At 34.1% G+C, this 22,237-nt stretch overlaps 1 protein-coding gene and 1 long non-coding RNA gene across 2 annotated transcripts; one reads left to right on the top strand and one right to left on the bottom strand.

Annotated features, from left to right (window-relative positions):
* Positions 1-670: 670 nt before the first annotated feature.
* Positions 671-6,610, bottom strand: LOC108192582 (uncharacterized). The gene is made up of 3 exons (XM_017373407.2): positions 6,254-6,610; positions 2,665-2,937; positions 671-2,575 (listed from the first exon to the last, which is right to left on the bottom strand). Exons 1-3 carry the CDS (start codon positions 6,608-6,610, stop codon positions 671-673), a joined length of 2,535 nt encoding a protein of 844 aa, XP_017228896.2.
* Positions 6,611-13,244: 6,634 nt separating this feature from the next.
* LOC135152958 (uncharacterized) lies at positions 13,245-16,247 on the top strand. The gene is made up of 2 exons (XR_010292325.1): positions 13,245-13,465; positions 15,030-16,247. It is a non-coding gene; the product is annotated as an uncharacterized LOC135152958 (long non-coding RNA).
* Positions 16,248-22,237: the final 5,990 nt, after the last annotated feature.

Below are 22,237 nucleotides of genomic sequence, written 5' to 3'. Positions count from 1 at the left end.
GTTGAACCTACAAGATACTATACTCAATACTATTAGTTATAAGTTATATTTCAAGAATAGTATTATATTATTATTTCTAGTATTTTAACATATTAGTATATTATTATAATTTTAGTATTTAATTTGACGGGAGCTACTTTATCAATATTTAATTATATATAACCACTTTCAAATCGGTAAATATTGAGAATCGATTTATAATTATCTAAAAATTAAGCCAATAGCTCTTATCGTTGGAGTTGGTAGTTTTCTATCTCATTATCTGAAATCTTCAGCACCTCAGCAAATATAACTAACAAGCGCTGAGAGCACCTCCAGTGTGGTCCTGCTTGATACATTGTTCTGCGCGAAATGTAACTAGGCTGGTGATCAGGGCCGTTCTATAGTATATGAGGGCCCAGGGGCGAAACCAAAAAAAAAAGGCTCCTATTGAAATAATATAAAACAAAAATTTTATTCAACATCAATAAGAAAAACCAAATAACTACCAGGTATTATTAAGAATTTAAATACTTACAAATTAAGTAAAACAACTCCGACGAGCGTTCCTGGATGCGAAATCTGAAATGACCATATCGACATCAATATTCTCTAGAATATCTTTTTCAATGCACAAAATTGCAAGGCCATTCAATCTTTCTTGTGACATTAATGATCGCAAATAATTTTTCTACAACTTTAGCTTGGAAAAACTTCTTTCAGCTGATGCTACACTCATAGGTATTGATAGTAAGATTCGATAAGCAATTGCAACATTCGGAAAACAGTCCAGGGATTTGACAAACTCAAGAATCTCAATTGGAGACATTAAATCATCAGGCACATAAACTTGCAACGTTTCTAATTCTTGTACAAGAGCCCCCAATTCAAAATCCGACAAGCCATTATGGGAGAAAGTAGATACCAAATTACTGCAGTGCTTCTTCAATTCATCATGATCTAAAGACTTTAAGGTTGGTGAATCAAACAGAAATCCAAAAACGCCTTCAAATATCTTTAACTGCTCAGAGCGACTGTTTAAAGAAGTAACTGCAACATCAACCAATCGCAAGAAAAAATCAATTCTAAAAGACTCTTCAGCTGATTTTAATTCTTCATTGTGATCATTTTCATCAAATTTCTTTTTTCTTAATACACGGCGTTTTATAGGAAAACAAGGCTCAACATCCATTTCAACTGCAAGATCTTTAGCGACATTCATGCTAGAAACAAACCCTTCTTCTCTATACTTGTCGAAAAATAACATCACACTTTCCAATTGTTTCATTGTAGCACCAAGGCACATAGATTTAGATTGCAATTTCTTACTCACCATGTTAATGGAAAACAAAATGTCATACCAAATAACCATGCCAAGTAAGAATTCAAAATTTTCAAGTAAACCAATCAAACTCTCTGCTTCACTAACGGACTTGGGATCATTAGAGTTGTCCCTTAATTCTAATAGAGCCAACCTGATTTGAGGAGCTTGAAATCTAATAGCTTTTACACTCTTTATACGACTTTCCCAACGAGTATTGCATAAAGATTTCACAGTCAAGCTTGGAACATTATCAAGTAAAACCTTCCATCTTTTAGGAGAACTTGAAAACAATGTATATACACGTTGCACAACTCCAAAAAATGAAATAGCTCTAACACAAGAATTAGCAGCATCACAGAGAGTAAGATTGAGACTATGACAAGCACATGGCATATATAAGGCTCTTGGATTTATGTCAAGAATTCGTTTCTGAACACCCTGATGTTTTCCTTTCATATTGGAACCATTGTCATAACCCTGACCTCTTAAATCATTAATATTAAGATCAAAAGACTTTAAAGCATTTAACAATTCGTCAAATAAGCCTGATCCGGATGTGTCATCCACCTTTAAGAACTCTAAGAAGAACTCTTCTATTTTTATCTTTTTACTTGACATGCTCACACATCGTACAATTAAAGTCATTTGTTCTTGATGACTCACATCAGGTGTACAATCAAGAATAATGGAGAAATATTTAGCCTCTTTAATGATAGACAGAATATAAGTTTTAACACTACTAGCCAAAAGAGAAATCAACTCATTCTGTATTTTATGACCAAGATAATGATGATGTATCTCATGATTTTGAATGCGTCTAACATGATCTTGCATGACCAAATCAAATTCTGAAATCATCTCAACCAATCCCAAAAAATTACCATTACTTTCCTGAAAAAGCTTCTCATTCGATCCTCTAAAAGCCAAGTTATTTTTAGCCAGACATTTCACAACGGAAACTATTCTGATTAACACTTGTTTCCACCGTTCTTTTTCCTTTGATATTTCTTGTTGAAGATCTTTGTCAATGGTTTGATTTGTAGCCAATCTCATTTTTAGTTCACTCCACTTATTCATATTAGACATATGCTCAACACTATTTTCATGTTGTTTAAGTTTCTCACTTAAATGTTTCCAATCTCTTAATCCTTCATTTGCCAAAGAACTTTTCATATGATGAGCACTGAGCAACTTACAACAAAAGCAGTACAATTTATCCACTGGTTTACAGTAAATCAACCATTTTCTGTCAACAACCTCTTCATTAACTTCCTGGAATAATAAGCATAAGAGAAATGTCTAGAAACATTATCCAGTGGAAATACAAGATTTAATTCTCTTATGGGTCCTTTTTCAACTACAATATCCCTTTCCTTGTTGTTTAAACTATCCCAATTTCTAGGATCATATATATCCTTTAAACGAGGAATTGACTCTTCTCCTACTGTATTTTCATTGTTAGACAAATCAGGTTCCTTTTCATTCTCGCTCAAGATGTTAACATCCTCTTTTTCTAGACCTAAATCCACCAAATTTTCATCATTACCCGCTGCCGAACCCTCCAAATTTATGTTTGCTTGTTCTTTTCCTGAAGTGTCTGTTCTCTTAATAACAAAATTCTCAATAGCTCCTCTCTGTGACTTTATCAAATCATCAGCTCATTTTCTTTTTTTTTCTTTTTTCACTTCCAGATGGGTGTTTTTTGTTCAACATATTATTCTACAATAATAAATTGCAACTACTTGAGATAAGAATAATAGCACCTTTAAAGGAAGTAAGAAAGTATCTGAAACTTGCAATATCCAAAATTCCAATTCTTCAGACTTCAATTATTGAACCTGTTACAAATATAGAAAAATAGAAAAATTATTAATGAAGTTAGGAAGAGACAAAAAACAAATTAAGAAACAAAATTTTTACAAAAACATGGAAGCATCGATTCTAAGAACCCTAATTATATGTATTAATTTTTGTGTATAAAATAATAGATTGTAGTGAATCAGTGATATGAAACATATTATATATAATATAATATTAATATATGTGCAAAGTTTGAAAAAAAAAGTATATTTTATACCTTAGTTGGAACTTGGAAGCCACGATCAATGAAGGGTTTGGAGGCCTGGAGCATGCAGATACAGTAGTGGAACTCGTATAAAGTAGTAAAAGACAAAACTAAAAACAGAGTATTAAGCAGAGGAGAGTCCTGAGACGTGGCCGCAATTTTTTTTTTTTTTGCACTGTGTAAACTGGACCGGACTATGTATACTAACAGTACTATAAGGGTTTTAAAATTTTTGGGCCCCCAAAATTTTTGGGCCCAGGGCGGGTGACCTGGATGCTCTCCCTCTGGGCCGGGCCTGCTGGTGATATAGTGGTTTTGTACATTGCATGGAATGAAAGAAAAGTGTCCGGTTCCGGTCCCGGGGTGGTGGGCTCGTGCAACTTACTTTTCTTATTTAAGTATTACTTTAACAGACAACATACTTGATATGGATACTTTTCATCTTGTTTATTTTCCTATCAATTGGCAATGGTCATATTTATAACGTTACGTAGTTTTGTATATCGTTATCTAAAATCTTCAACACGTCAGCAAATATGACTAACAGGCGATTAGAGCACCTCCAGTGCGATCCCGTCTGATACATTGGTCCTGGCAAAATTGAACTGGGCAGGTGTTAGAGTGGTTTTGTGCATTGCATGTAATGAAAGAAAAGTGTCCGATCCGGGGTGGTGGGCTCGTCCCACTTACTCACTTTTCTAATTTAAATATTACTTTAACAGACAACACACTTGATACAGATACTTTTCATCTTGTTTATTTTCCTATCAATTGGCAACGGTCCGAGCCGGCTTCGGGGGAGTCTCTTCAGTTATTTGCCTAGGGCCTCCATCAATAAAGGGGCCTCCAATATATATACATACATGTAGTATTAATATTTATAATTATTAGTTATTAATTATATCCAATAAATTCATTAAAATAATATCTATTCTTCTTCGTATACACCAGTTTAGGAATATGGACAGTACTTTAACTTTAGGCCCATGTAATAGAATAAAGAGAGATAAAAACCCAATAAATTATAATGTTTTTCAATATTTTAAATCACTCCAAAAAGGTAAAAAACCTAATACGCTCGATTCAGCAAATATAGAACCAACAAGAGCAGCAAAGGTAATATACATTGATCTCTTCAATTCTTTTATACTTTGATATTTTTAATTCAAATTTAATTTACTATACTAGATACTACATATTTTTTTTATTCTTTGTAGTATATTTTTGATTCTTTGATATTTATGCTTTGTTTCTTAGTTAAAAATTATTTTTACTATTGCAAATTTTTCATGTGATTTTAGTTCATCAAATTTTAGATTTTGGTTAAAAAAAACTAGGGCCTCCGAAATCCTGGAGACGGCCCTGGCAACGGTCATATTTATAACGTTAATATTTACAGGGAATTGATAAATAAGCTCCATATTTTACTATTTAAGCTCCAATTGTAAATTTTATACCACATTTACCCATATTTTTTATACATGTTTCATCCATATTATAGGTGATAATGCGATTTGGATAAAGGAAAAAGTAGAATTGGAGCTCAAATAGTAAACTTTGGAGCTTATTTATCAATTCCCTATTTATAACGTTAATTTTAATAACGGTTATATTTATTTACTATATTTAAATTTGATTTTTTTAGTGTGCTTTTTTTACTTCAGGTTTTTTTACTAATATGATGCCTTTTAATTACAAGTCATTTTTTATTTTAAAAATATATTCAAAACTTTTAATCACTTTCATTTGATCATTACAATTTTCACTACTAACTTAAATTTAAAAATAAATTATATAATCATTTAATTTTATATATAGTCTGCGTCAGGTTCGAGATAAAACCACATTATACTTAGAACTTGGACCCTATAAATTACCATTAGATTTAAATAGGATGTGTGGTTAAGATTATCACTGGTATTAATCACATGTTATATATTAATGTGACATTTATATGTATGCATATTTAATAAATGAGAGTTAATAATCACATTTATTACTTTCCATGATTAATACAAATCTCAATTAAATTTTATGTATATAAATCAGTATAACAAAATTAAATATATCAAATATTTTGTTTTCATACATGAAAATACATAACAAATTTGCGTGATTTAATGATATACGTGCAAATGTATAACAAATTTACGTGATACTGTTGCAACACTTGTACTAATTTAAAAGATGGTGTTATGATGCAATATTTTTCTAAAAAAAATAGAAATACTACTATAGTACGTCAAATATCATACTTATATTATTTAATAATTATACCGATACTATTGCAATACATATTTTTTTAAAAAAAAATAAATATAAAAGTACTGCTATAGTACATCAAATACTAATATAAAAGATGGTGTTATAATGCAATATTTTTCTAAAAAAATAGAAAATACTGCTATAGTATGTCAAATATCATCCTTATATTATTTAATAATTATATCAATACTATTGCAACACATATTTTTTTAAAAAATAAATAAAAGTACTACTATAGTACATCAAATATCAAACTTATATTATTTAATAATTATACCGATACTACTACGGTATATTGAAAATATAATATGAATACATCAGCCATTTAATTATAGAAGGTAAATTTAAATTTTGGCACATATAATTATTGAAGTTAATGCATGCATAATTACCTACAATCATATATAAAAGACAAAAGTACATAGCCAATTTTAAATGCATTATTTGATCTTGGCCATTAGTTTAATCGGAATATAATGACTTTATATGAGTTCTAATTTCTAACTTTAAAACTGGTTCTAATTTGATCCTCACCCTATATAGTCATACTCTGCTACAAACCAACTTATTCTACAAACTGAAAATCAAGCTGAAATATCACTAAATCCTAAAGCAAATACCACTAATTTCTCTAACAACCGCATCTCCACCTCCGCCTCTGCCTCCACCTCCTTCAGCCCGCTTCCGCCGTCACCTCCGTTATCACCACCACCACCTCCACCTTTTTCTAACAACCTCATCTTCACCAACCCCACCACCTTCACTGCCTCCACCTCCACCTTCACCTCCTTCAGCTCCGCTTCGTCGTCACTTTCATCATCACCACCTCCACCTCCACCTCCATGCCGCTCGCCCCCTCCATAATTACCACCTCCATGTCCACCTTCATTATTTCTATCACCGGCAAATCCACCTCCAACGCCCCCTCCACCTCCACCTCCGTCACCTCCAGCCTCACCTCCGTCGCTTGAAACCATAGCCCCATCCCGTTGTCACTGTCACCGCTAGGTTCCGTTCAGTACTCGCTGTTTCACCAATTTCTGAAGTTATAATCACTAATTTATACAGTAGAAATCACTAATTTGCAAAGAGGAATTCACTAAAATATATAACAGGAAATCCCAAATTCTGCAGCAAATTTGTTCATGAACGGGTCTGATTGTAGCGGTAGTAGTGTGGTGGTTGGGATCAGGATGGGTGGTCAGATAAAGTATGATGGTGGGTTTTAAGGAGGAAAGAGATGAAAGTGGGGTTGTTGAAAGAGATGAAGATGAAGTTAGTAGATAGTGTAAAACAAGAGGTTTTTAGTTTGTATTTGATCACTAGCCTATAGAGTCTTATTCTACTAGCTACAAACCCCCTTTATTCTACAAACTAAAAACCATGCTGAAATATCACTAAATCCTAAAATAAATATCACTAATTTCTATTAAAACCCCATCTCCAACTCCATATTCACCAACTAAACCTCCGCCGCCGCCTCCGTCATCACTATCTCCACCTCCATGCCGCCCGCCCCTTCCATAACCACCACCTCCATGTCCACCTCCATTATTTATATCACCATAAAATCCGACCCAACTCCACAGCCCCTTCACCTCCGCCTCCACCTCCACCTCCGGCCTCACCTCGATCATCCTCACTTGCGTTATGATCTGCCCAGCTTTACTGCAAATTCTAATTTGTATCTTTGCCAAAACTGCCGAACAAAGTCAAAAACTCCGTCCATGTACACCACCTCCTTCCCCACCTTCACCTCCATTATCTCCACCACCGTCACCACCAGCGCTGAATCGGCAACGAAAATAGATCTGGAGATTCTAAGCAGTTTTTGGAACATATCTAGAGATTTTGAGCAATTTCTGGAAGTTTTCACTAATTTCTGTAACACATCAGGAAATGCTAAAGAGAATATCAATAAATTGGACTGGTTTTTATTTTGTATTTAAGAGATTGTTTGTATTTGATTACTAGTCTCTCTCTCTCTCTCTATATATATATATATATATATATATATATATATATATATATATATATATATATATATATATATATATATGTATGTATGTATGTATATGGGCTTGTTCCACAACCAAAGGTGGATAACTATTAAAATATATCCAACTTATTTATAACCGTCCATTTAGCAATGGACGGCTGGGATTAAAACAAGCTACGCGATTTAAAACAGCGTATACGCTATATCATATAGCGTAAGACTAGTGAGCCAAACCATCCCCGTTTTTACTTCTGGTTTTACGCTATATCATATAGCGGAGCCGGTTTTTTTTAGCGGAACCGGGTTTCGTTTCATTGTATCGCGTATTGTGGATAGTAAAAAAAATTAACGAAAATCACATCTGAAAACCCTAACCACATCCGAAAACCACGATTCTATGGCGATTCAAGGTGATTCAAAGCTAATTCTACCGATTCAAGGCAGTTTCTACCGATTCTGAGGTATGTATATGTCCGATTTGTATGTATATGTGCGTATTTGTGTATGTATAGGTTTATGTTTTCTTGTATGTAAGATTTGATTTTGTTTTATGAATGTTTATATACATTAATGTTCGCTGTTGGGTTTTTCGGTCGAAGTATGTAGAAATTGGTGAAGTTGAATTTTTTAGTTTAATTATGAGTTTGATTTTGGGTTTGATAGTGTAGATTTTGGAAAAGTTGGATTTTTAGTTTGATTTGGAGTTTAATATTGTAGAATTTGGTGAAGTTGAATTTTTTTTGTTGGATTTTTGGTTGGATTTTGAGTATGATAGTGTAGATTTTGGAAAAGTTGGAATTTGATTTTGATTTGGAGTTTAATATTGTAGAATTTGGCGAAGTTGAATTTTTTTGTTGGATTTTTTGTTGGATTTTGAGTATGATAGTGGTGATTTTGGAAAAGTTGGATTTTGATTTGGAGTTTTATATTGTAGAATTTGGTGAAGTTGAATTTTTTTTGTTGGATTTTTGGTTGGATTTTGAGTATGATATTGTAGATTTTGGAAAAGTTGGAATTTCATTTTAAATTGGAGTTTAATATTGTAGAATTTGGTGAAGTTGAATTTTTTTGTTGGATTTTATTTGGATTTTGAGTTAGATAGTGTAGATTTTAATAAAGTTGGATATTTTAGTTTGATTTGGAATTTAATTTGGAGTTTGGTTTGTTGACGTTGAGAATAATAAAATGATCTAATTTTATTTGTAGATATGGCGAATGATCATTGTGGCCCAGTCGATGATTCTGTGCTCTATGACCAAGCTAATCACATAAGCACAACAATCTGGAACGGGGGGTTAAGAGGAAAGCTGACAATCCGTCAGAGTACATCTAATCTCGGCCAATGGAGATTACATGATTATCAAGTCCACCTATTGCAGCAATGGAGATTTGGGATGTTTGTAAACCCTGTTAGGGTTTATACTGAAATATTCGTTTGAAGTATATAACAATTATTTGAGAATCTTGAATGCATGTTTTCACATTGTCTGTATATTATATATTGTAGACAATCTAGTATCAAATGGTATAGCAGAAAGTTAGATTGTCGAATTCCTTATATAATATAATAAAGGTTCACAGTCGAAGTGGTGTTAGACAAACCACTAGAACGATTGAAGTATTTTTTAGAAATAGTTTATCTTGACTATTGAATAATACTTATATACTTTGTGTATATTGAACGGGATCAAAATAGTAGAATAATTGTTTATTCTATTCTGACAATAAAGAACTAAGATTCTATGATGTTATTATTGCTTAGGTTCTTGAAAAGCACATGTTTAACCTATTTGTATTTAAAAGTATTAACTCAACTCTGATAAGAAAGCAAATAAATAGCAAGTACTCTTATCCGGAATCCGTACAAAGAACGTCAAATGATTTATTGAAGATTTTATGTCAGAAGAATTCAGGATGCTGCTGCAAACCACTATAAGAAGTTCATTAATATGATCAAGCCTCAGTGTACAAATAATCTTTTGTAGCACGTCCAGAAGATCAGAAGGTATAAAGTTTAAATACTTTATTTATTCAGAAGATTCCATATTGTGTCAACAAATGAAGAAGAACTTAAAGAAGACGAAGAATCGACGAACAAGCCACCGCCTAATTGTTTAATTGACAAGGAATATTTGATTCAGCTAGTTACAGATGAACCAGACAGTACATTTGTGTATCAGCTCATCAGATTAAATATTCTAAGTCAAAAAAAGGTGGTCGTTCAATCAAGTCGAAGATCTTAATTGTTCAAAGAAGACTGAAGACTCTGCTGAAGAAGAAAAAGGATAATTGATTATCTAATTATTTATTTCACTTCTCAAAATAATTATATTGGATGTGTAATTTATTTATTAAATTAATTCTATCTCGAATTAATTTAATTTATAAATTTATGCATTTAAAATAATTAAGTGAATATTAATTGGTTAATTAATTAAAGGGAAATTGGATTGTCTACTTGAAAAACACAAGGAAAGACAATCTATTTGATTGTCTACTTGAAAAACAACAAGGAAAGACAATCTAGCTGATTGTCTAAGTGTTAAACCACAAGGAAAGACAATCCAAGGCTTTGTCTTGTTGAAATCAACAAGGAAAGACAATCTAATTAATTGTCTTGTTGATTTAAGCAAGGTAAAACAATCCAAATGATTGTCTTACCGCACTTTCCCTCCTCTACCACACGGCAAGACAATCTTTTGGATTGTCTTACTGCCTGTAGCAATTGTCTTGCCTTGTAGCTTGCAAGACAATCTTTGTGATTGTCTTGTCGATTGAAGTGCAGCAAGACAATCTCCCAGATTGTCTTACCGCACTTCTAGATTGTCTTACCGACCCCTAGATTGTCTTGCCCATGGATTTGATTGTCTTTCTAGTTGTAGATAATCTATTTTATTGTCTTACAAGGCCTAAAACAACAAGACAAAGTGCCAAATTGTCTTAGCAAGCTACGGATTGTCTTTGCCACCATTGTCTTACTAGTTCAAGGGTTTTGCCTATAAATATGGCTTCCCCCTCATTCATTTTCAAGTGTTGAAAGTATTGTAAAACTTTCAAGTTGTGCTAAAATTGCTATTCGTTAAATTCACAGTTTACTGTGCTTTGATCATTTGGTTGTTTTGTTCCGCTAAGTTAGAATACTTTTTGTCAAATTTATTCTACGAACTAGTGGACATTAAAACGAACCATATTAATTATATAACGACTTTCACGTTGTTATATTAATTAATTAAAATCTGATTAACATATTTATATTCAATCAGGTTATTCCGCCGCGATTATTTTGTGACGATTGTATTCAACCCCCCTTTCTACAATCGTTCCAGGACCTAACAGTTCTTAATTAGTGATTGACACTTGTATTTAATGCACATGCCTTGATTCATACGTTAAGTAATTTATTTTAAATTACGAATTTATGTATTGGGCAATGACATTATATACAGAGTGGGATATTGACTATAAAAGGAAACCATGTCCGAAAAATATATTCGGGTGATGATGTACTCTTGAAAGCTCATAAAGATAGTTATGCTTTAGTCCTGCAGGCAGATTTGTTCTTGCATAATTATAAGGTTGAGTGGATGATCAAGGATAAAAAATATTGATTAAATTAATTGTCAGAAATTAATTTAATTAATGGACATGCGATATCTTAAACATGGGGAATTTATAAGCAAATAATATGGAAGCCGAATTAAAGAATTAATTTACGGAATTAGGAAAGGTAGTGCAAATATTAATTCTTTAGTGGATTGAATTAATATTTAATGACATTGGGCTTGGCCCGGTGTGACGACTCGGATTTTAGATATTATTTTATTATTTTTATTCATGATTATTCGAGAAAAATGAGGAATAAAATTCTATATTTTATTCCAGTTTGATAATTTTAAAAAAAAAAGTTTGTTTAAATTATTTTTCCGGCTCATTAGGGTATCGAAATTTTGTTGTCTGTTTTGAATTGAATACCATGTTAAATATATGAATTACTTGTTCTATGATTTAACTTTAGTATCTGGATGTTATTTATGCTTGTGTGTATATCTGTTACAAACTGTTGTGTTGTTTTATAAATGTTTATGATTTTCTTTAAAATGGATTATAGGAAAATGAATTTCTTAAAATACAAAAATGACTTGTAAAATTCTTTTAATTACTTGAAAATGGTAATGAATATTTTTAGGAGTTTTAAAAATATTAAAAATATTATTTTTGTAGAAGTTTCATGTTTAAATATTTCTTGAACACAATTAACTTCTAAGTTACGTATAAATTTCAGTAATGCTTCATAAATCCCGAAACTTTTATTTTATTAGTTTTATAATATTTCGGGATTTATAAAAATATTTTGGTGATGTTTCCAAGATATTATAATAGCGAGATATTTCGATAATATAATTAAAAGCGGGTCCGAGTCAATTGGTTATTCAGATTATTAAAAGCACGTCGAAGTACAAGACTTAGGGGTCATTTGTTAAATCTGAATCAAATTTCTGGATGAGTAAAAAATCTGAAGGAGTAAAATTTCTGGATGAATAATTCTTTTTATCATTTGTTAAATCCGAATCAAATTTCTGGATGAGTAAAAAATTTGAATAAATTTCTATGAAAATAAAATATCTGGAAATAATATAACTAAAATATTTTGCTAATATTCAAATAAAGACTACAAGCTATATTTACATAAAAAATATCATAAATGATAAATTTCAAATTTTCGAAGAAGTAAAATCCTATATAAATAAATAATATAACTAATATTTTACAAGTATTCAAACGAAGACTATAAACTATATTTACATAAAAATATTGTAAATGATAAGTTTTAAAATACATAAAAACCAACGTGAACTTATTGCAAAAGGAACTGGTACAGGTGTGCAGTACTTTCTTAACCATTGGGATACATTTTATTGGCCATGTCGTCCAGCAGATATTAGGTATCGTCCAGAGACTTACAAAACTCAAACAAATGATATGAACCATGAATGGTTCATGGTTCAGCTATTTTAGGCTCGTTCAGGGGTTAACAAATGACCCCTTAGCCACGTACCCTTTTACAGCACCGCCTCTTTTTGCCGACCTTCATTTTATCATAAATCAAAATCTCAGCCCTCTAAAACCAAACCAAACCAAACATACTCAGTATATCTCGCTTAGAGCAGGGTCTGAGGAGGGTAACATGTACGCAGCCTTACCCCTACCCTTAAAGTAGAGAGGCTGTTTCCGTGAAGACCCCCGGCTTAGTGAACAACAAATAAAATAGTGTGTGCTATAATAAGAATATAATACCTCAGCCCATGGCCTTCTTCACATGGGACTTACCAAACATTTTTGATTGGCGCGAATGCATCTGGTAATGACTGAGCTGAACCCTCCCTTAAAACATACACCACAACCCTCATAATCTCTGTGAGCCACGAGACCCAGTCTCAACTACTCTAATATGCCATCTCCAATCATTCTTATCTAATGTCATATCACCCGTGAGATTTAAGGCTCCCATGTCCAAACTTAATTGATCAGCCCATGTCCGACGAGGCCTACCCCTCTTTCTCTTACCCCGAACCGATATAATCTCAGCCCTCTCATTCCTCTAATCTCTCTCTCTCTCTCTCTCTCGCATATTTCTCCTTCCTCCCTCAAACCAACAGTCGCCTCCCCTATTTGCTGTTTGTCGACATCGATGCCCTCCGTTTTTCTCACCAACACCGCTGCTATTCTCGGTTCTGCGACTGAAGTCGCGACCACCACTTTCCAATCAACTACCGATGCTCCGTTTCCGGCAACCCAGGCTTTGTTCTCCACCTCTTGACCATGTTCTTGTTCGGTATAACCTTTATCCATATTGTATCCATCAGTTGGGATGATTTTAGTATGAATTGTTGTATACATGTGTTTGTATAGTTTAATTGAATTTGGTGTTGAATCATCTATGAAATTTGGATTACGATGATGCGATTAAGGGCTGATTTGATTTCAAAAATGTAGATTATTTATGGTTAATTGGGTAATTGAAAGAAGATTGGTGTTGGTGGTTTTATCATTCAAAGTGTGTGGTACTATATGTATGTTATTGTGTGTATAATCGAGAATGGGTGTTACTAGTTGGCTTAATTGATTTCGAGCTTGGATTTAAAGTTAAGTAGTTAAATTGAAAGTGGTGGTGTATATGTTTATATATGCAGAGTAAGTGGTACTTTGTTTTGATATAATTATGTGTATTTATGTGGTTCAAGTTATTTTGATATCTAAGCTATCGATCTTATAATGATACACACATACGTGCTTAATTGATATTTGAATTGGTTGTGGTCTGGTGATTGTACTTGGTACGTTTAATTAGTACTATAATTAGATGAGTTGGGTACTAAATCTTCGGTTTGAGTTATGTACTTGTGTTTGGTCGGGTATTTCAAGAGTTTAAATAGTGGATTAAAGATTTAGAATTATTCATACTCGAGTTGAAAGTTTTGGGTGTCACTGGTCTGTTTTGCAGCATAATTCTGGATTAATTGAGTTGAATTATATGCTTGATCTTTGTGTGGTTATGTGCTCCTCAGAGTCTAGTTTATTTGCGCGAAAGAATCGAATCGATTCGATTAGTGAGCTAGGAGATATGACCGTTTTAGTATGGTATGCGCTGAAAATTGTGGGCAGGTTTGTCCTGTTCCAGGCCCTATTTTACTACTTTAAACTTGGAGTTTATTTCTGAAAATTTTACTGTAGGTTGGAATAAAGCTTAGGAGTGTCTCATAAAAATTTTGTATTAAAATGATAAATTTTCAATTTACTAAAAATCATAGAGTGATTGTTGTTTGAACTATTTGCTCTGCTTTTCTTTCTTTGTTTTGAGTGATTGCATATAATTGATTATTACATTGATTGACTTGGTTAACCTTGTATATCTAATTAAATGTGTTTTGCATATAACAAATTAGCAATACTGCTAAAAGATTTTCTTATGTGTTTACTGCAAGTCAAGGCAGATTTTCTTATGAGTTTATTGCAAGTCAAGACATCTTTATATATTAGTAATTCATGTATTAGCAAAAGTATTGGCTGGTTGTTGGTATTGCAAACAGGTGGATAGTCCGATAAACAGAGGAGATGCTGCCGAATTTTTTGTTAGAAATTAAGGGTGTTTATTTATTAATAAATATTTGATGGTTAATAGTATTATATTCTATGTGAACTGGAATATGAATCGATTTTTATTGACTATGTGGTTATGTGCCGACTTATCCAATGTGTATATATTGTTATGTGTCTGTATATACTCATGTTTACAATATACGGATATGCGAAGTGTAGATGTCCGCGGTTCCTATAATATCTGGAATTAGCTAATTCTTCTAATTTGACGACTGAGATATTATCCTACTATCGTGTAGAATAGATCAAGACGTGTATATCGAGAAGGTTCAGAATTATTCCGATGGTGTTTCAAGTTGAAGCAAGAATAATCTGAAAAGACAAACGGAGAAAGAGTATTGTCAGAAGCTACTTAGAAAGATATGATTGTGCGGTATAGTGCTATTAGAATAGTGGCTAGACATCGGAGTTAAGGCAAGTATTTCCATCCTCCTCTTGGAGTTAAGAGCAAGCGATTTTTATCTTCCTCTTGACCCTGACCTCTCTTTTATGACATGATTCATTTTTATCGTGACATCATTCTTGTGAATCATGTTTAGTAATTGAATACCTTCAGTTGAATTGATAATACATTTGACTCTCTACTTAAACTTCGATTTTCATAAAAAATTTACAAACTACTGAAAGTAGTAATTATTTTGATTTGCTACAAAATAAATTTGTTTAACAAAAAAAGCCACTTGAATTCTTGAATTTCCGAATCATGTTAAAAGCTGTAGCTTTTAAATTTAATATATCGGGTAGTTTTGCGTAAGAGGCTCAGACATCGGCCCAGCATGAAAGGTGGCTCCTTCAGCCCGGATTACCAGAATTCGTAATATTTGTCGACCTTGCTGAATAAGCTTGGTTTATGGACTATAGCATGACTGATCATCTGTTATAGCCAGGTGTCTTATTTAAACCCAATTAAATATTGATTAGTTTCAAAGGAGACTATCTTATGTTCAAAAGATAATGAAATTTATTTTTATCTCTACAGCTTTAAATTCATATATTGATGTAGAAATGCTTTATCATTGTATATCATTTCACTCTTTTATAGTGAATTGTTGATTTACAACATCATGTTTAATCAAAAGTTTAATTTTATTTCAAACATTCTGATTCACTTAAATATGTATATCTTGTGGCTTTCGCCTATTATATTCTTGTTGAGCATTATTGCTCAATCTTGCTATTCCTTCTAACCCTTTTCAGCTAGGGACAAAGATGATTCACTTAAGACTAGGCAAGGATTGCAAGTGGTTGAGTTTCAGGCAGGTGGTCAGGTAGAGTATCCATGGCGATATTATTACGACTAGATGCAGCTGGAGTTCTGCAATTCAATTCAGTTGGAAATTAGATTTGTTTATTTAGTTATCAGCTACTCTTCTTATCGAGGTTTAGCTGATAATGTAGTTTAATTTGTAATTAAGATTTTATAGTTTTAGTTTTTGATTTCAATGCTGTAACCTGTATGCGATCCTGTTTTCAGGGAGTGAAATTGATTTTGAATTTAAATCATTTTTTTTTAAAAAAGAAAGCAATATCCAGGTTTTGAAATACTTGTTTTTTACTTTCTTTCAAAGATACAGGTTTTAAATTGTTTTTCTTTTAGTTGCTCCAAAATACAGGTTTTGAATTATTTTTATTTACACGTGGCACCAAATCCAGACCCCCGGATTTGAGGTATGTCACAGTATTTACACGTGGCACCAAATCCAGACCCCCGGATTTGAGGGATGTCACAGTCGGAATGTCATTGGAAGGCCTGACCTAATGGTCCATGATCCCTACTGTAGCTTATATATATTCTCGTTCTCCTAAAGCTATGATACACACAAAAAACGAATTCACATCCTAGGGTTTGAAAGAGGCAGCCGTTTTTCTCAAGGAGCCAGTTAGGGTTTTGGAATTTCGGAGCTTTAAGGAGAGGTACATCTTAGAAGATCGAAGGCCACACTTCATCTAAGGAGAATCAGGGAATACAGTAAAAGACGTGGATTTGGATCGCTTGCGCCGTACAGATTAAGGTTAATATTCTGTTCGAACTTCTTTAATTAGTATCATAAAACGCAGGGCCAAGGTCCGATTGTTCCAACAAACCCAAAGTCGGTTATGCAGAACGATATTTGCTTGATCACAGCTTTAGTGGAGCGTTGGAGGCCCGAGACCAACACCTTTCACTTCACTTTCGGAAAGATGACTGTGACCCTTGAAGATGTATACATGCTGATGGGTCTACCAGTGGTTGGAGAGCCAATTAAAGTCGATGATGAAATTCCGGCTAAGAATACATGGCTTCGAAGATGGCACGATCCAGCACTTACAGAGGATGAAAGGAAATCGGCCTTGGACCGTGGTGGTGTGAAGTTGAATTTTTTGAGAGCAAAATATGGTACTTGCCCTTCGAGTACAGATTGAAATATGATGGTGATATACACTCGGGCATATGTTCTCTACGTCTGTGGGGAAATACTGTTTCCTACCAAGTCCAACAATGTCGTTCACCCTCGGTTGATCCTATTTCTAGAGGATCCGAACAAAATTTATGGATATGCTTGGGGGGCTGCAGTTCTTGCATATATGTATAAGAATTTGCAAGAGGCAAGTAGAAAGGATGTCAGGTCCATATCCGGTTGTACAATAGTTTTGATGCTATGGTCTCGTGAGAGGTTGCGCCCGGGACAATTTTTGATAGCGCCAAATACGAGGATGATATGGCTAGGGCATTGGCATGGGCGGTTGCTCCGGTCTCTGCAGGAAGGTCAAAGTACTACAACATTTATCACAACATCGATGCATACAGAGGTATGTTCGATAATTTCTATTTGGATTGGGTGCGTTGGAGGCCATATGCACGTTTCTATCGGAGGCTTGATGAGCATTTCGAAAGAGCTCTAATTGCCGGCATTGCCCGTGTACCACTCCATTACTTTGAGGATGTAGAGTACCAGCTCCCAGAAAGGGTCCCAAGGCAATTTGATATGCCGTTGTGTATACCTCCAGATCCCCCTGCAAACATGAGAACTTTGAGGTATGACAATGACAATCCTTTCATACAAGTGCAACCATTCTACCGGCAGCAGTATGTAGATATGTGGAATAACTTCGTCCAAAATGGAGTTGGTATTATGGAGCCAGCGGAGAATGAGATTTCGGAGGACGCCTATATGGATTGGTACTACAATATCACAAAGCTGAAGATTGTGCCGCCATCGAGGGCCACGAAAGATCCGGCCGTGTACCAACAAGCCCGTGACAAATGCGACGTGTCCAAGGCGATGGATTTGGTATGTTTAAATATCATATTTCCATTTTACTTCCATTTTAAGTTTATTGCATTGTGTATATGTTGATAAATTGTGGCCTTTTATTATTTTTTGCATAGATCATCACGACTGCTCGAGGTATGAGCGAGCTCTGTCTGCATGAGATGCCCCCGGTTTTCTATGATTCCATATTACCGACATTTGTGAGGGGTTATGACGAGCTCATGCTAGAGACGTTCGGTCCGACCTATGAGAGACCCGACTTCAAGAATGTGCCGCCCAAAAGGAAGGCAAGAAGGACCATGGAGTCATCGAGTCAACCGTTTGGGAGTGATTACTTTAAAGAGTACGAAGCCTATGAACAACGTACAAGTGCTCCTTTTGAGACTACACAGTATGATGTCGGGCCCAATGCACCTCAGTATGATGTCAGGCCCAGTGCACAGTATGATGTCGGGCCCAGTCCACCTCGTTTTGTTTATCGGCCGATAATAGATTTTGGTGAGGATTTTAATGTACCAATTTCTCATCAGGATCCTATTGCTCCAATCGAGGACTTCCCTGTGGAGGTAACGATCCGCTTTTAGTTTAATTTTGTGTCACTTGTAGCTCATTTTCTCATCTTGTCTAATTGTAGCTCATTTTCTCATCTTGTCTTTTTAAGGATTTTATCACGATGCCGGTACCTCGATATGAAAAGGGTCATCTTCTCAAACCCCTCAACCAAAGCAAGGTGGACTGGTTGAAAGTACATTAGTGGAGTGGAGAGCCAATTGATAAGGCTGATATGCCGACACACTACAACCAACGTTCTCTAAAATCAATGAAACCGGGCAACCTAGTCGAGGACTCAATCGTTGATGAGTACTGTAAGTTGCTCATGGAGAAGGATAAGATGTATTACAGTCAATCAGAGAAGGCGGCAAAATTTTATTATATGAGTCCATGGTTTGGTCCATTAATGTGCTCATATCATATCAAAAAGAAGAATCTTTTAAAGTGGACGGCCAAAGAATGGGCACAGTTTGATAGTGATTGCGTGTCATATGATACAATGGACAAAGGAGCATCTAAGTGTTGCGATTTGACTACATTATAGTACCATTTACCACGGGGGGACATTGGATACTATTCTTATGGTCCGTAAAGGACTTTCGGATTACCTTGTTCGATTCTCTATATGATGATGCCGCATGCATGTCTTTACGAGAATTATGTAGAAAGGAGTATCTTGTTGTGGTAAATTTCTAATCCTCTCTATTATTTTTTGATTCTCTTTCAAGTACTTCGTATTAATTGATATAGTTTAATTTCTTTGTATATTATAGGAACAATTGATACCTATCATGTTTCATCGCTTGGCCCCCGAGAGATTCCCGGAAGATGTGATTATATATCCACAAGTAGAGCATGTTGTGGAATGGCCCAAGCAGAAAAATTGTATTGATTGTGGCGTGTTCCTAATGAAATACGTGGATTGCATTTTGACTTGTAATTCTCAAGACTGACTTGGGGCGGAATGGAATGAAGAAGTTATGAAGAATTTCCGTCATCGCATCACATGTGAGCTTCATAAAGGCATAGCCCGTCATCCAACGGAAACATCACTTCAAGCTAGATTAGCCGGATTCTAATTTTAAACTAGATTTGTTAGATGGATTGTAATTTGTTAGATGGATTTGTTATAGTTTGTTGATGGATTGTAAGATTTTGTTAATTTTGGTTGAAATTATTCGGATTGTTTATTTTGTGGATGGATTGTTAGATTTTGGGTGAAATTATTCGGATTGTTGATGGATTGTTAGATTTCGTTGATTTTGGTTGAAATTATTCGGATTGTTGATGGATTGTTAGATTTTTTTGATTTTGGTTGAAATTATTCGGATTGTTGATGGATTGGTTGAAATTATTAGGATTGTTTATATTTTGTTACAAGTTTTGTAAAACAGAGCACCTTTGAGGTTTGTTAGATGTGCTCTGTTTTTAGATGTCAAAACTGAAAACAGAGCACCTTTGAGGCGCTCTGGATTTACGATATATAATATAGCGTAAGACCAGAGCAAAACAGAGCATCTTTGAGGCGCTCTGGATTTACGCTATATAATATAGCGTAGAAAACAGAGCACTTAGGCGCTCTGGTTTTACGCTACATTATATAGCGTAAAACCAGAGCGCCTTACAAGTGCTCTGGTTTTACGTTGTATTATACAGCGTACAAGCACACAACTTCACTTCACAGTTCATCCCCAGATCAACCTCTGAAATTTATATACCCAAATCCGTCCAAATCAAACTCAAATCAAATCTAACTACATGACAAAATCTAATGACAGCAAAAGGACAAAATCTAACTACATGACAAAATCTACTAATAAAAAAACAAAATCTAACTGAAATCAAACACAGATTTATCGAAATTTAACAAACTTTTTTATTGAAATAGATTACATAGCTTTTTATTACAATTACTTCTCCTCGTCGTCGGAAGAATCGAACACACTCTGAATTAAAGCCCGAAACTCCATCAGGGCTTCTTTGCGAGTTGTTCCTTCTTCTTCGAGAAGGGCTTCAAGCTCAGCCTCTTCTTCTTCAACACGCTTCTTTTCAGCCACTTCTTCTTCTTCTTCTTCTTCTTCTTCTTCTTCTTCTTCTTTCTCTATTTCCTTCAAGCACATATGTTAGGTCCTGAAACGATTGTAGAAGGGGGGGTTGAATACAATCGTCACTAAAAATCGCGGCGGAATAATCTGATTTGAATTAAACTTGTTAATCAGATTTTAATTAATTAATATAACAATGTTTTAAGTCGTTATATAATTAATAAGGTTCGTTTTAATGTCCACTAAAGTTCGTAGAATAAATTCGACAGGATGTATTCTAGATTAGAGATTAAAACAACCGAGTGATCAAAGCACAGAAAACTGTGGATATAACAATTGCAAGTTACAAACAAATTGAAAGCTTTTACAATGCTTGAACACTTGGAAATGAAGAAGTGAAGCCATATATATAGGCAAATCACTTGGATCTAGGTATGACAAAGAAAGGAATGACTTTCTAGCTTAGAAATGACATTACAAAGCAAAGCCATGCCAAACACTAAGAAGGAATGACATTAAAACACAAAGTTATGCTAAACCAAGGGAAGGAATGACTTTTTAATGGAAAGCCATACTGAAAAACTCGGTATGACTTAATCAAACTTGGCCATCAAGGTCATTCGGTATGACATGAACAACTAAAGCCATACGGTTCACTTCGGTATGACTTTTCTAAGTCATAACCATGCAAGACATACACACAAATCAGAAAGCCTGATAAAGGGACACGGTATGACATTTTAATGTCATACCAGATGAAGTCTGTTGAAAGCAAACGGTATGACTTATCAAGAGAAAGTCATACCGAATGATATAATCACTCAAACAGCCTTAATATGACTTTTTCAAGTCATTTCTGAGAATGTCATTTAGCAGGGCACGGTATGACATTATTATATAATGTCATACCGAGCTATTTGATGCATAAAAACAGTTTTAATAATTAAATAAATAAATTATCCAACCAATTTAATTATTTTGATTAGTGAGATAATTAAATAAATACTTATAAAATTGCATATCTTCATCAGTAGAGACTTCAGGCTAGATTAAACTTTGTAGATCTTTGTCTTGATCGAACGGCCACTTGTAGTTGATGCAGAACACTTAATCTGAGTAGCTGATACACAAATGTACTGTCTGGTTCATCTGTATCTAGCTGAATTAAATATTCTTTATCAAATAAACATTTGAAACGAGGCTTGTTCGTCGAGTCTATGTCTTCGTAGATCTTCTTCATAAGTAACAATAGTATGGAATCTTCTGAATAAATAAAATATTAAAACTTTATACCTTCTGGACTTCTGGACGTGCTACAAAAGATTATTTGTACACTGCGGCTTGAACATATTAATGAACTTCTTCCAATGGTGTGTAGCAGCATCCTGAAATTCTTTAGACATATAATTTTAATAAATCACTTGACGTTCTTCGTACGGATTCCTTCATCAGTACTTGCTATTTACCTTGCTTTCTTATCAGAGTTGAGTTGGTACCTCTTTAATTACAAATAGGCTAAACATATGCCTTTCAATCTCCCCCTATTTGTTTGTTAACATAACATGCAAATTATCGAGAGGATAACTCAACTAACTG

Source organism: Daucus carota, chromosome 5 (assembly GCF_001625215.2).
Source record: "Daucus carota subsp. sativus chromosome 5, DH1 v3.0, whole genome shotgun sequence".
Lineage (NCBI taxonomy): Eukaryota > Viridiplantae > Streptophyta > Magnoliopsida > Apiales > Apiaceae > Daucus > Daucus carota.
This window is presented reverse-complemented; position numbering and strand designations above follow the sequence as displayed.